Below are 13,294 nucleotides of genomic sequence, written 5' to 3'. Positions count from 1 at the left end.
ATAGCAGAAAGACACTGACAAGCCGGAGCGGGGTCGGCAGAGACCACCGAGGTGGATGGAGGGGACTCTTTACCGCTGGGCGTGCTGCGGGGACAGGGGACAAGGGGTGTCAGCAGACACATGAGAGCGGCAGGCTCTGCTACGGGGAGATGGAGCGGCTCCGCCGCGGGTCCCGGTCCCGGTCCCGGTCCGGGCGCACTCCCGGTCCCGCGCCCCCTCGGCCCTGGCCCGGCAGACGTCAGCACAGCTCGCAGCCAACCAGCGCACGCGGCGCGAGTCGGGCCCCGCCCCCCGCGCCCTCGCTGCCTATAAAAGCCGCGGCCGGCGGCGGGCGCGAGAGTGGCGTGAGGGGAACGGGACGGGACAGAGCGGACGGGGCGGCGGGACCCGCTCCTGGCACCGCGGCTCGGCCCCGGCCGCCCCGCCGAGCGGGCGCTCCGCTCGCCAGCCGGGATGCTGCTCGTGGCCGCCGGGCTGCTGCTCGCCGTAGCTGCGGGCGGGCGGGGGTCGCCGGCCGGCGAGCAGGAGAGCCCGCCGGGCAGCCGCTTCGTGTGCACCTCGCTGCCGCTGGACGCCGCCGGCGCGGGCTGCCCGCTGCCCCCCGTGCCCATGCAGGGCGGCGCGCTGCCCCCCGAGGAGGAGCTCAAAGCCACGGTGCTGCAGCTGCGGGAGACCGTCCTGCAGCAGAAGGAGACCATCGGGAGCCAGCGGGAGGCCATCCGGGAGCTCACCGGGAAGCTGAGCCGCTGCGAGGGTGCCGACGGCAAGTCCGCCACGGGGGCGTGGAAGAACGAGGTGGGCAAGGGCAAGGACACGATGGGCGACCTGCCGCGGGACCCGGCGCAGGTCATCGACCAGCTGAGCCGCACCATGCAGACCCTGAAGGACCGGCTGGAGAGCCTGGAGGTAGGGCCGGGCAGCGGAGCCGCTTCACGTCTAGCGGGCACTCCGGGCACGAGTGGTGCCCTAAATCCGTGTGGAGATGGAGCCAAACTGGCCCAGCCCGCGGGCGAGCGGCTCGGTTTGGCTTGTCGCGGTCTCTTGGTTATTTATGCCCTCTCTTTAATGGTAAATACCTAAGGGGCTGCTCTTGAATGTGTTCTCCCACTGCGTAGGGGGAGATTATGGTTTCCTTGCTTGTCACCAGCTTAGTTTCTGTATTAATAACGTGTAAATCTCCCTTTCTGGGGATGTGACTTCATGTGGTTTTTTGAGGTACAGGGCTGACGTCTTGGGCAGTAAGACCTCGGCATATGGTGCTGAACAGACCAGTGGTAATGAGGAGATTGTGTTGGGCAGATGGTGCAGATAAGATGATGCACTCAGGGCTGACACAGAATGAAAAGAACCCGATTCTGTGTGCCTCTGAACAGAAAGGGGATTTGGTCCAAGCCCACCGATAAGTGATTTCCATGAGCCTTTGGACAGTGCCCATGGTTTGAGTGCTGCTCATGCAAGTGCTTCATAGAGAGGATTCCCACAGGATTTGTGCTGATGTTGTTTTGCTTTTCACACCCTGAAAGCCTCACATGTGTGTGCTGCTGTCCTCCAGTCAGTGCTGATGCGAGGATGGCGAGTAACTTCCAAAAGGCTGTTCTGTGAGTGCTGCTTTGCAAGTGCAGTTTTGAATGAGCTGATAGTATTCATTCCCTCCTGTTATTACTATTGCTGTCTTCCTGAAGCATTCTTTTTAGTGTTGTAGAAGAGAAACTCCTCTAGAACAACGTGGTAGGTGGAAATGTTTTTTTTTTTAGTATCTTTAAAGATACCAGTGTTATTTGAGAGTGTGAGATGCCTCTTTTTTCAGTTTCAATAAGAATACTTTCACTGGTTAGTACTTAGATGGATCTAAAGAGCACCTTACTTTGGTAAATCTGCTTTCAAAGTAGCTTAATTTTTAATCTAAAACGAAGTGATAGTTTTTCTGTTTACTTACATTGGCCATGTCACTAACAGTAAGTAAAGCAAAAATTGACCAATGTGCCACATGTATGCATACTAATAGAAGTACATCAGACCTGCTCATTACATTGATTTTATTTAACTTAAATGTATGAAAACTCCTTCATATAAAGTGCTGGAAGCCTCTAACAAAAGTGCCCTTTAGTTTCAGGACCTGTTTAGCTACAGTGCTGATAAAAGCACCGACCATGACAAATGCTAAAAATCAATACCTCTTCTATACTTGCTGGAGAGCTCCATGATCTTACTTTCGTGCTTTGAGCCGGGAGCACGTCTTCATTTCCCAGTTTCTGTTTCAGGAGTGACAGTGTTTTTCCCCTTGTTTTGCCCTGAAGCACCAGCTCCGAGCCAACGTGTCCTACGCAGCCCTGCCCGGTGAGCTGCGGGAGATGCTGCAGCGCCGGCTCGGGGACCTGGAGCGCCAGCTCCTGAGCAAGGTGGCCGAGCTGGAGGATGAGAAATCTCTGCTCCACAACGAGACCTCAGCCCACCGGCAGAAGACAGAGACAGCCTTGAATGCGTTGCTAGAAAGAGTGTCTGAGTTAGAGAAAGGTAATTGCTCGGAATCTAAACACTTCCCTGTCCTGGTTAGTTTTGTTTACTCCTTCCTTCCAGAGCAGTAGACTAAACGTGGGCCTTGAGGGAATGACACTGAGGTACTGGACTAAATAGTAGGTGACAGTGCAAATACTTGGATTCTCCCTTTTCTTTTATCTCAAGCTTCTTGCTTGACAGGCAGTTGCCTGGCTTTGGCTTCCTGTCTCTTAATTTGGCATGTGTGGGTGGCTAGGATGAAACTCTTAGTGTTTGTGGGATGGAAAGGAGGCAAGTGGAGATAGGAATAAGTATGGCATGGGTGTAAATAGCTACATAATGTCAAGCATACATCTGAGTAGAGCTGCCTTTATTTGGACTGAGAGTCATATGGGCTAAATTTAATTAGCACAACTACCTTTGATGTAATGAATGGCATTTTATACCAGCTTTGTTTCCTGCTGCTTTGGAAGTATTGATGGTGCCTTTTCCTTTTGTTACTGGTTATGACTTTGGGTAACTGTAGCTACTTGAATTATGGTGTATTCTAAGCTTACAGCCTTCAGAGTCTACAGTAGGTTCCACATGGTCCACTGGGGGATACTCTTGTAATCCTAGTCATTCATTCTGATTCTTGGCTTCATTATTACTGAGATCTCTCTGCTTGAGTAGAATCTCTTTATTTGAATTATAAATGTCTGTGAGCACAGAACTCTTTCTGTATTGACTGTATACATATACAGAGTGGACTCTCTAGGGCTGGAGTTGCAGTAAATATCACTGCCCAGTCCTTGAGTGGTTTTCCAAGGTGAATAACTTTATGCTTAAAAGCAGCTTAATGGACAAGCCTTCCAAATGGTGCAAACATGCATATCTCATGAATTTAGAAATGCAGCCTAATGGACTTGTGTGTAATACTATATCTATTCTTTGTTCTAAAAAGGGTGAATGAGGGGAGAAGAGAAGGAGGAAGATAATTTTCTACTGGCTCTGTCTTTTAGTATTTCTTGAAAACCAAGATAAATCCTAACCTGCAACTAAAGTTATGGAGAATTAGTGGCCTGTTAATGTCTTATGAGTCAAATATAGATAGTCCTTGTCTCTGAAAGATGTGACTCATATCAGAAGGAGAGAGTGGTGGGAGAACAAGAATGTGTAATTCAGTTAGGCTAAAAATAACCTGTTCCCACCTTTATTTTTTTGTGTGGGGAGTGAGGGCTGTCTTAAGTCTCTGGGGAAGTGAAGAATTTGGGACAGGAACCAAGATACAGCCTTTCTTTTACTTGTGTAATTTGCTCTCTATTACTGTACAGCTTAGCTGTCCTGGTTCCTCTGCCAAATCAAAGTGAGGGTAATAATGATGAAAGAACTTTATTTTTTTTGGTATTTTAAATACAGACAATATTTGATCTAGTCTCATTTGAAAATAGTATTTCTGTTGTGCTTTTATTTAAAATGCAGTACTGTTTAGCATTTCTTCCCTACAGCTAACTAAAGAGTCATAAGCTCCTCATTGTCCTGAGACTAAGTAGAGGAAAAAAATGACTTTGAGGTGACACTGTAAGCCTTGGATTTTATCTGTAGCTGTGATAGCTGTTTTAGTTACCAATGGGGCAGAAGAGTTTAAAACTTGTGCCCCTGTTGTGGTTGCCAAAGTTTTCTGTTAATTCCTGCAGTGGTTGTCTCCATTGACAGCAGAAGAGGATGCAGCAGAAAAAGCAGGAGGTATAATCCTGCAATTAGTAGTGCCTGGACTTCAGTGTGATTCCTAGCTTTGCTGGAGGAACAAACAGATGACTTACTACATCTAAACTTATTTTCTCTATCTCTGAAAGGGGTTAACAATATTTCTTGCCCATCTAGCCCACAAATAATTGCTCCTTTAATGGGGTATGTTTCTGTTTTTTCTGTGTGAGATTGGTTGTAGCAGCCTAATGGAGGTTGTTCAGTATTAACCCTGAGACCCTGGTGTTTATTTGCTTACCATTTAGAACATTTCAGGTCTCTAAGGTTCCTCTAGACAGATTCAAGCCCAAGAGAAGCTTTTTCTTCTCCCACCCCCTCATTCTGTGAAAAATGCAGCCAAAACACTTCAGTTGCTTCTGAGAAGGGGAAATGAGAGAATGCCAATGATTTAAAAAATACATATGAGAATTGTGACAATCTTTTGTGAGAACAGCTTTTCATTTGGACTGGAGTGTGAAGTTTGGTAAGGGGATTGATTTTGTTTCAGGAATGTGAGCAAAGGAAGGGAGGGAGACTCAGAAGAACAGGCTGCTAAAAAGTTGAGGGTGACATTACTACAGAATTGTGGGGTTCAATTTGTGGCACAGTGTGGGATTTATTTCTTAATACCTCTAGAATATTACTTATGAGCATCTAAATCAACTACATGATACAGAGTATTGCAACTTCAGAAAGTTTTGGTCTTAAGGGTTCTCAATTTTGTAAGTATGTCTAGAATATCTCACTGGCTTTTACCACTTTTTTAGATATATTAAATAAAGTGTCTAACCTTTCCATAGTTCATAGCTTGATATTGCATTTTTAATTCAGTTCACTTTGAACTTTCCAGATCTTGTCCTGTTCAGTTGATGGGACAGAAATCAGTTCTACTGAATGTAGCTGCTTTCTGGACTATGTCAGTGTAGTCTTATTTCAGATTTGCTGCTCAAAAGGTGAGTGCTAATCTGTGTGTTAGCCTGAGATCTTAACACAGAGATACTGCTTGTGTAGCAGGAGTAGGGAAAGAAAGCCTGGTTGTGAAGTACTGTGATGCTTTAATAATGAGCATAGCAGAGAATCCATTTTACTGACAGTAAATGTCTTAAACCAGTTTGAATTGTTTGAAATAGGGAGGATTCCAGCCATGAACTAGGCAATGAAGGAGATTGTCTACCATATATTCTTCTGCTCTAAGTGAGCAGAAATAAACAAAATAACTATCACAATGTGGATAAAATCTATTTGCATTTTTGTGTGCAGCAAAATCAACATTCAGTAAATACTACTTCAATATACTTTTTTTTTCTGTACCTCTCTAAAGTGATTAAAGCCCAAGATCATCAATATCAATTGTGTCTTAGCCTGAATTATCAATGCATGTTTTGCTCCATGTTAAGGGTTTTTTTTTGCTCCATGTGATTCTAGGTAACAGTGCATTTAAGTCACCTGATGAGTTCAAAGTCTCCCTTCCTCTTCGCACAAATTACCTGTATGGGAAGATCAAGAAGACTCTGCCAGAGCTCTATGCTTTCACTGTGTGCTTGTGGCTGAGGTCAAGTGCTTCTCCTGGGATTGGCACTCCGTTCTCATATGCTGTTCCTGGGCAAGCCAATGAAATTGTCCTCATAGAATGGGGGAATAATCCAATTGAGCTGCTAATTAATGATAAGGTGAGATTTGACGAGCTCTTTGTTGTCAATGTAACCAGAACAGGGCCTGAGCCCTTGGTGCCTTTGCACTGACTCCTTCCTTCCCTCTGAGAGAAGCCTTTGAGGTGGTGCTGTCTGCTTCTCTGCTGCCCACTTGCTGATTGCAAGTCCATGAAAGCTCTTGAAACAGAAGTTGAACTGTACAGATATTTGTGTGTTGAGACCAAGCAACTTGACATTAGATGTGCACGCACTTATGTTGTCTGAAGTTACAAGCAGGTCTTGGCTTCTTGTTTTTTTTTTTTTTTGTTTTTTTTTTTTTTTTTTATGAAACACAATCAAAATTTGAAGCCTCAGCATTGCAAGACCTGTGAGATCTAAGCTAGTATTTCTATCTAATTGTGGAAGTTACAGATGTTAAATGAATTTTGCAGAAGAACAAGAGCAAAAGGCTCTTGGTCTGGTTGTGTTATGCTTAGTGACTGAACATCAGTTTAAATACAATTTTCAGACTTTAGATACAGCTACTTCATACCATTCATGGTTTCTGACAAGCTTGAAGAAAACATTGAAACTTGTCATTAAACCAGTATCCTTTCTCCCCACCTTCAGTTAGGTTTCCTGGTAACTCACTGCTCTCTGAGGGATCAGGTCTTTGCTACACAACTCAGGTGGTTTATCTTGTGGCTGATTATGGACTTTTAAGTCCTATCATCCTCCCAGATCAATAACCAATTATTTTTAACGGTTTGTGGAAGAGAAGCAAACTTGGGTCTGCTTATCTTTAGCAATAGCTTTTTTTCTCTTCAGTATTATGTCTGTAATATCAATGTTCTGTGAGGCTTTTATTTCTTCCACATCACAGCTGCTCCATAGCCCACTGTACTTTTGTCTTGTTTGTCTTGATGTTGACCTGAGAAGGTTTTCAGATCAAACTCCTAAAGGAGCAAAGTTCCTCCTTGTTGTGAGGTGTAGGGAACAGTTCCCACAAGTTCTCCTGGTAGCAGATCCATTTGTCACAGTTATTACTGCAAATGGAGCTGGCAAACCCCAGATTTTAAGAGGAACTTAATATGAGCACTGGATGGAATCTCTAAGCAATGAAATTTAAACAACAGATGCCACAGATTAATGTGCAGGATGAGGGTTGGTCTCTTCTCCCAAGTAACAGGCAACAGAAAAAGAGGAAATGGCCACAAGTTGTGCCAAGGGAAGTTTTAATTGGGTATTAGGAGAAATTTCTTTACTGAGAGGGTTGCACAGCACTGAACAGGCTGCACAGGGCAGAGGGGGAGTCACCATCCCTGCAGGTGTTTATATGAGGTGTAGATGTGGCCTTGGCAGTGCTGGGTTAGTGATTGCACTTGATGACCTTGGAGGGATGTTCCAGCCTAAATAATTTTATGTTTCTGTGAATCCTACAGAGTAGGATGTAGACTAACTCTTGCCTCTATAAAGGTCTTGCTTTTGAGGACTATTCCTCTTTACATGTTGGGCTTGAATGGCTAGATTTGGGTTGTCACATGCATTATTCTGTTTTTTGTAGGTTGCTCAGCTCCCTCTCTTCATCAGTGATGGAAAGTGGCATCATATCTGCATAACATGGACAACCAGAGATGGAATGTGGGAAGCTTTTCAGGATGGAGAGAAGCTTGGCACTGGGGAGAATCTTGCTCCTTGGCATCCAATTAAACCTGGAGGTGTCTTGATCCTGGGTCAGGAACAGGTGAGTGAATGACAGGGTGTTCCAGGGTTTAAATAAAATCAAAACTCCCCAAACAAACAAGAGCTGTGAGAATTTCTGTTAAACACTTGCTCTTATTGTATACACAGTATCAGACTGAAACAGGGCAACAAATAATGAAATCACACATTGGTATATTTGTTTCACTTATTAAATATTCAGAATATTCATGTAGGGGTTAAGAATAAGTCATTTTAGAATATTAAAAAAAAAAAAAACCCAGAGGACTTTGAAGCTTGCCTTTCTAGTTAACATCTCATAAGTCATGAATTGTGTGGCTCCTGGCTTCACATTATTTCTCTACTTATATTACACATTTACTAAAAAAACCAAATATTGTAACAAGTAGCAGGAAATAGCCTTTCTTCAGGATTCCCAGGTTCACAGTTGGAGCAATAGAAAAATTAGTTTGGTGTTTATTGATTTTAGTAGATACTTATCCATGACATAAATGACAGAATGGCAAGTTCAGTATCTTAATACACTCTGCAGAGCAGATGCTCCAGCTCACTGCTGAGTGTTTGGCAGATTTCCTTTATCTCTGCCTGCACTGTGCTGGGTTATCAGTTCCAAGTCAGTGGAATGACTGGATTCATTCAAAAATGAGTGATTTCTGTCCTTGGGTAGTGAGTGGAGCAAGCAAACACTTCTAGGCTTATGCAGTGCAGTTTGAATCACTCATTTACAACCAGACAAAGCCTGGCTATTTAGATCCAAAGATCACATCTCACAGTCCCTGCAGACAGCTGGGCAAGGGCTGCAGTTATGGTTTAATCCATAGCCATAAAGCTTTCAGGGTAACCTTACACATCTCTGCAGTTCTTGCTGGAGTTGTCCTGTGCTAAGCTTGCACAGTGGCTCTTAAATGAGCCTCAAAGTTTAAAGCTGCCTTCCTGCTCTACTGCTTGAGGGCAAGGTTGGTTATGTACAGCCTTTTTGTGGTGTCCTGCAGTCACCACTGCTTGCCCTCAGCTGCTTTGACACAATTCAGGCTGGAGCTGGTCACTGAATGCCTTGTTCAATGTAGCCCTTGTAGAAACTCAAATTTGTTCACCTCTGTGACCAAACTCTGCACCCCTCTCTAGCAGTGGGGCTGGGGGGGAGGGACTTCAAGTTTGAGAAGGTTATTTTGGTGTTTTCTTCATCTAATCCTAACTCTCATGTGCCTAAAGGACACAGTAGGAGGAAGATTTGATGCAACTCAAGCCTTTGTTGGGGAGATGAGCCAGTTCAATATATGGGACAGGGTCTTGAGAGCTGAAGACATCATGAACATTGCCAACTGCTCTATCAACATGCCTGGCAACATCATCCCCTGGGTCGATAACAATGTGGATGTGTTTGGAGGTGCTACTAAATGGCCTGTGGAGACCTGTGAGGAGCGTCTGCTTGACTTGTAGCTGTGATCACTTCCCATCCAAGTGCCCCCTTTAGTAGGACAATCTTCTGTGCAATCTGAAGCACTTATTTTTCTCCTTGCCCTTCCCCAGTCTTAACTCCTTGAAAGAATAAAAAAAAAAAAAAATGGAGTAAACTGCCTCAATGCAAAGATAGCTGCTAGTTTGGGGCATTGAGCCTGGCTATGAAAGGAGCCTAGAGCAGCCCTTGCTTTCCTATGGCCTGATCCAAAAATGTGCTTTGGCCTGCAGAACCCTTTTGGTTGGGCCTGAGCTTAGACCATCAGCTCTTCTGCAGGGAGGGAGAACAGCGTGCACACTTCACTCTCCTGTTCCTGAGAATGTGCAGTGCTGACAGCACCAGGAATGACAGACTAAATGTGAACCCTTCCTTCCAGTCTATTATCTTCTCTTCAAAATGAAGCCATTCTTTTTTAGCCCTTTTTAAAAAAGAAATCACTTAATCCTTACACTGCAGTGGTTATGGTGCAGCTATGGGTAGAGCAGAACAGCCACTGTCTGAGTGCAAGGCTTTTGCTTCTTAATTTGCAGATTAGAAATCCTTATTTTATGATAAAGAGGTGATGTATTGGAGACATATTGTACCAGTTCAATTGAAGAAAGGGCTGTTTAATCAGCACAGCTCCATTGAAGCAGAGGTGCTTCAGGTGAGGTTCTGTCCCAAAGCCTGTCCTTTGCTAGCCAGGATCCCAGCATAGGTGGGTGGATGAAAGATTGTACTTGTATTTTCTGTAGGCTGAATGTACTGAATTCCTAGTGACCTGGCTTGTACACTTTTCTCTATTGTTTCCTTGCTTCAGTCAATGTCTTTATTTTTTTAAATATACAAGCTGTGATTAAGTGAATTTCCATTTTGTTTTGCTTTGAAAGGCCTTTTTATGAGCAAGTGCCAAAGTTCAGTTTCTGCTTGCTGAGAATTGGTATATATTTTTCCAGCATAAAAGTCTTCTGCACTGGTTTATATGTTATTATAATGGTCCTATGTAATATGAAAATGTGCTGCTTTTTCAATTCTTGTTGACTGTCTCTTCTGTAAGCACTGGGCTGACTACTATATTTTTTTATCATTTTCTCTCAATATTTTGCAAACAATGTTGCTGTTTCCTAGGCGTTGATGTGACTTCTTGGTTTGTGGCTCGCAGATAGCAAATGCACTGTACTGGGAAAGAGTTAATACTTTTGTTATTTAAAAGAAAAAGGATTTAAAGGGGGGGGAGGGAGAATTTATAAAGCTAAATATCATATTTTATTTTTCATATGTTTGAATTGTAAGAATAATATGGTGACAGTCCCATTTGTAGGGTAAAGTTACATATTTCCATGAATATGTAGTATGCTGTTCTTAAAAGAAAATTCTTATAATGAACTTTTAATTAAAATGCACTGTAAAATGAGTCTCTTAATTATTGTATAGTCACAAAGACACTGAATATTCTCTTTCATAGTCACACAAGACACTGAATATTCTTTCATAGCTTCTGAGTTCACCTGCTGTCTCTCTAGACTGGTAGAAGTACAGTCTTGTAAGAAGTTTTCTGTATTCCCTAAATGCCTCAAGTGTTCTCATTGTGATTGGCTTTAAACTACACACACACTGCACCCTCAGCCCACAACAGTGCTTTCCCTGCCCCAAGGAGAAAGCAAACAAAACTCACTTCAAGTCAAAAGCATCTGTGTGGTGAGGTGAGGAAAGGTGCAAAATTCTCATATCCCATGGGCTGGTACCCAGAAGAGGCATCAGCCCTCCAGTCAATCCACCTTCATTTATCAGCTTTTTTCAGAAGAGGCTGGAGGAGCTGAGCTCTGGGGTTACACATATTTCACTCTGTTCTTAAAAGGTGCAGCAGTGAAACTGTCTTGGGCACTGCTGAATGTCCTGGAGCCCATGTGGGTGGTGGGGGCTGCTGCTTGGAACACCAACACCAGTGTTTGAGTTCAGGGCTTGGTTGAGGGAGGTCTTTACACATCTCTTGGCCATGTTCCTCTTTATTCAGGGTTATTTAAACACACAGCCTTTGGCCATATGCACCTGAGTAAGAAGCCCCACATCCATGGGAAGGTGTTAATGGTGGGGGCTGGAGTTTGTTGGGTTGGTTTGGTTTCTACTCATTAAATAGTTCAGATGGCAGGGATTTTGGAGGAAGGTTTTGGTTTGTTCAGGTTTTTTTAAGACACTGACTCTTCAGGAAAAGCCAAAGGTACATATTTCATTGAAAAGGGTTTCTTTCATTATTTTTAATACCCATACATGTATATTCACATATGCATATTATTCTTTTGTGCAATAGTACCTTTTCATTAAGAAGAAAAGATGTGCTGATTTTTGTACCTTTATCTGTTATTCTGCTGCTCCACATCCTGGCAGTCACATGTTTTATATGAATATATAAGCAGATGGCAAAACAAGAGTAAATATTACCACATTCCAGCATCTATATTGTTTATGGAGTGTGGAGCTGACAGCACAACCTTCAGTTCCCAAACTGCTCTGAATGCACAGAAGTAATAACTTATGGAAAGCTGAGTGGCAGCACTTGGAATGTGCAGCAGTGCAGATTTCTAGAGAATATGTTTTTATTTAAAAGCAGGCAGAGCTGGGACTCCTAAAAGCAATATCAGTGATCCCAGCAAGCCAAGGTGCTGGGAGCTGTGACTGGCCAGGTCTGCAGCTGCCTGCTTGGCTGGGAATGCTCTTCAGTCTCTGTACTGCACCATCCTCTCTGTGCATCCTTGGAGCATTGGCTGTTGGCTGACAGCAAGCTGAACATTTGGTGTGTTTAAATCCTGTTATATTTCTTCACAGGCAAGTTGTTTATCTATGTGCCTGGCCACTAGAAAATGTAGTTATCTGTGTTTTGAGTTTGCTTGGAGGCTCCAGCTGCACACTTGCTGTCTGTAGGTGAGGGCAGAGGGATCACCTCTGCCTCTGGGATCTCCTGTGCATGGGAGAACAACTCCTGCATCCAGGCAGCTTTTGGCTGAGCAGCACTTGCTCCCTGAAATGCTGGTTTAGGTCTCAGAAATGCAGGGAAAACCAGCAAAGCTCTACCCCCATTTTACACACATTTCCCCAGTGAGTGAATAGCTGGGACTGCCAGGGAGAAGCTGATTCTGTTTTGCTTCAGAGAGCTGATTTCCCTCAGGCCTTTCCCAAAGGTGAGAAGCAGGTCAGTAGTGAAGCTGCTGTGTTGTATTAGGTGGTTAAAGCTGGCACTTTCTGAGTCAGGGTAATGGTTGTTCTAAAAACATGCTGCTGTAACTATAGGTTAGATTTATTTCTTCTTTGCTAGTGGCACATGACTCTATGTGTAAGGATTCTTCATCCAGCTGATTTTAGTTACCCAGGCTAGGAGGGAAGATCAGCCTTCTATTGCATCATCCTGAATCCTGCTGGGAGTGCAGGAACCTAAAAAGAGACACTGGTCTGGCTGAGCCTTCTGCCACAGGTGATGATCCCTTGATGCTGCTTAGAAATCTGAGGCAAGACACAGCAAGAGCCCTGCTGATGGAGAGAGGCATTGCCAAACCCCTCCAGAAATGAAAGGTCTCTCCTGGTAGCCAGGGAATTGGGGTGGGGGTTGAAGGTGATGCGGGATTTTTCCAGAGATCTTTTGCCAGAAGGTCTCTGGATCTTTTTTACCCCTTCACAAAGAGAAAGTTGGACCTTGAGAATGTTCATGGTTAGCTGTGAGGCTTAAATAATACATGAGTTTTTCAGAGCTAAAAATCTTCTGGAAAGAATTGAATTAATTGCCCCCCTGGCTATAGCTGTTTCTAAAAGGCTGCGCTTAGAAAAGTATAAATTTGCACAAGGAGTTCAAGGGGCCATTTCTTCCTCCACAGGAGGGCTGGGCTGATGTTTTGGCAAAGCTTCAAATACAGAAATTCCCTGATGGCTTGATGCCAGTGACAGCAATTGCTTTGTTTCTGAAGGATGCTTTGGTGTTTCACCTGCCCTGGCTCCCAGCCTGTGTGTCCAGGCAGTTCAGCTCCTGGCACTGCTGCTCCCAGGGGCTCCTGCCACGGGGAGGGTGCTGAGTCTTTGTGGTTCCCTCGTTCCCTTGCTGCCTGTCCTGAGGCTCAGGGACAGAGCTGGGCTGGCTGGAGCCTCTGTGGCACTGGGTGTGCTTCCCTTCTGTGCTAAAAGGACTTTGCAAGAGGCTTGGCCTGGTTTTTGTGTCACCAAGGTGTCCTCAGCAGCAGCTCTGGAGTGCTTTTTAAGAATAAGTACTGAGAAAAGTAACTGTGGCTGTTTCTTAGGA

At 44.4% G+C, this 13,294-nt stretch overlaps 1 protein-coding gene across 1 annotated transcript; it reads left to right on the top strand.

Annotated features, from left to right (window-relative positions):
• The first annotated feature begins 341 nt into the window (after window positions 1-341).
• Window positions 342-10,423, top strand: NPTX2 (neuronal pentraxin 2). The gene is made up of 5 exons (XM_041462712.1): window positions 342-906; window positions 2,298-2,514; window positions 5,647-5,891; window positions 7,417-7,596; window positions 8,787-10,423. The coding sequence occupies exons 1-5, from the start codon at window positions 454-456 to the stop codon at window positions 9,012-9,014; spliced, it is 1,323 nt and encodes a 440-aa protein (XP_041318646.1). The 5' UTR covers window positions 342-453; the 3' UTR covers window positions 9,015-10,423.
• The last annotated feature ends 2,871 nt before the right edge of the window (window positions 10,424-13,294 follow it).

Source organism: Pyrgilauda ruficollis, unplaced genomic scaffold (assembly GCF_017590135.1).
Source record: "Pyrgilauda ruficollis isolate IOZ18807 unplaced genomic scaffold, ASM1759013v1 scaffold16, whole genome shotgun sequence".
Lineage (NCBI taxonomy): Eukaryota > Metazoa > Chordata > Aves > Passeriformes > Passeridae > Pyrgilauda > Pyrgilauda ruficollis.
The sequence above is the reverse complement of the archived record's forward strand: the minus strand, read 5'-3'. Positions and strand labels throughout refer to the sequence as shown.

Bases quoted from the DNA above. Each gene is read 5' to 3' on its own strand.
- NPTX2 (XM_041462712.1), top strand. From the start codon at position 454: ATGCTGCTCGTGGCCGCCGGGCTGCTGCTCGCCGTAGCTGCGGGCGGG. The intron at 5,892-7,416 runs GTGAGATTTGAC...TGTTTTTTGTAG, and splicing joins AGCTGCTAATTAATGATAAG to GTTGCTCAGCTCCCTCTCTT. The intron at 7,597-8,786 runs GTGAGTGAATGA...ATGTGCCTAAAG, and splicing joins TGATCCTGGGTCAGGAACAG to GACACAGTAGGAGGAAGATT.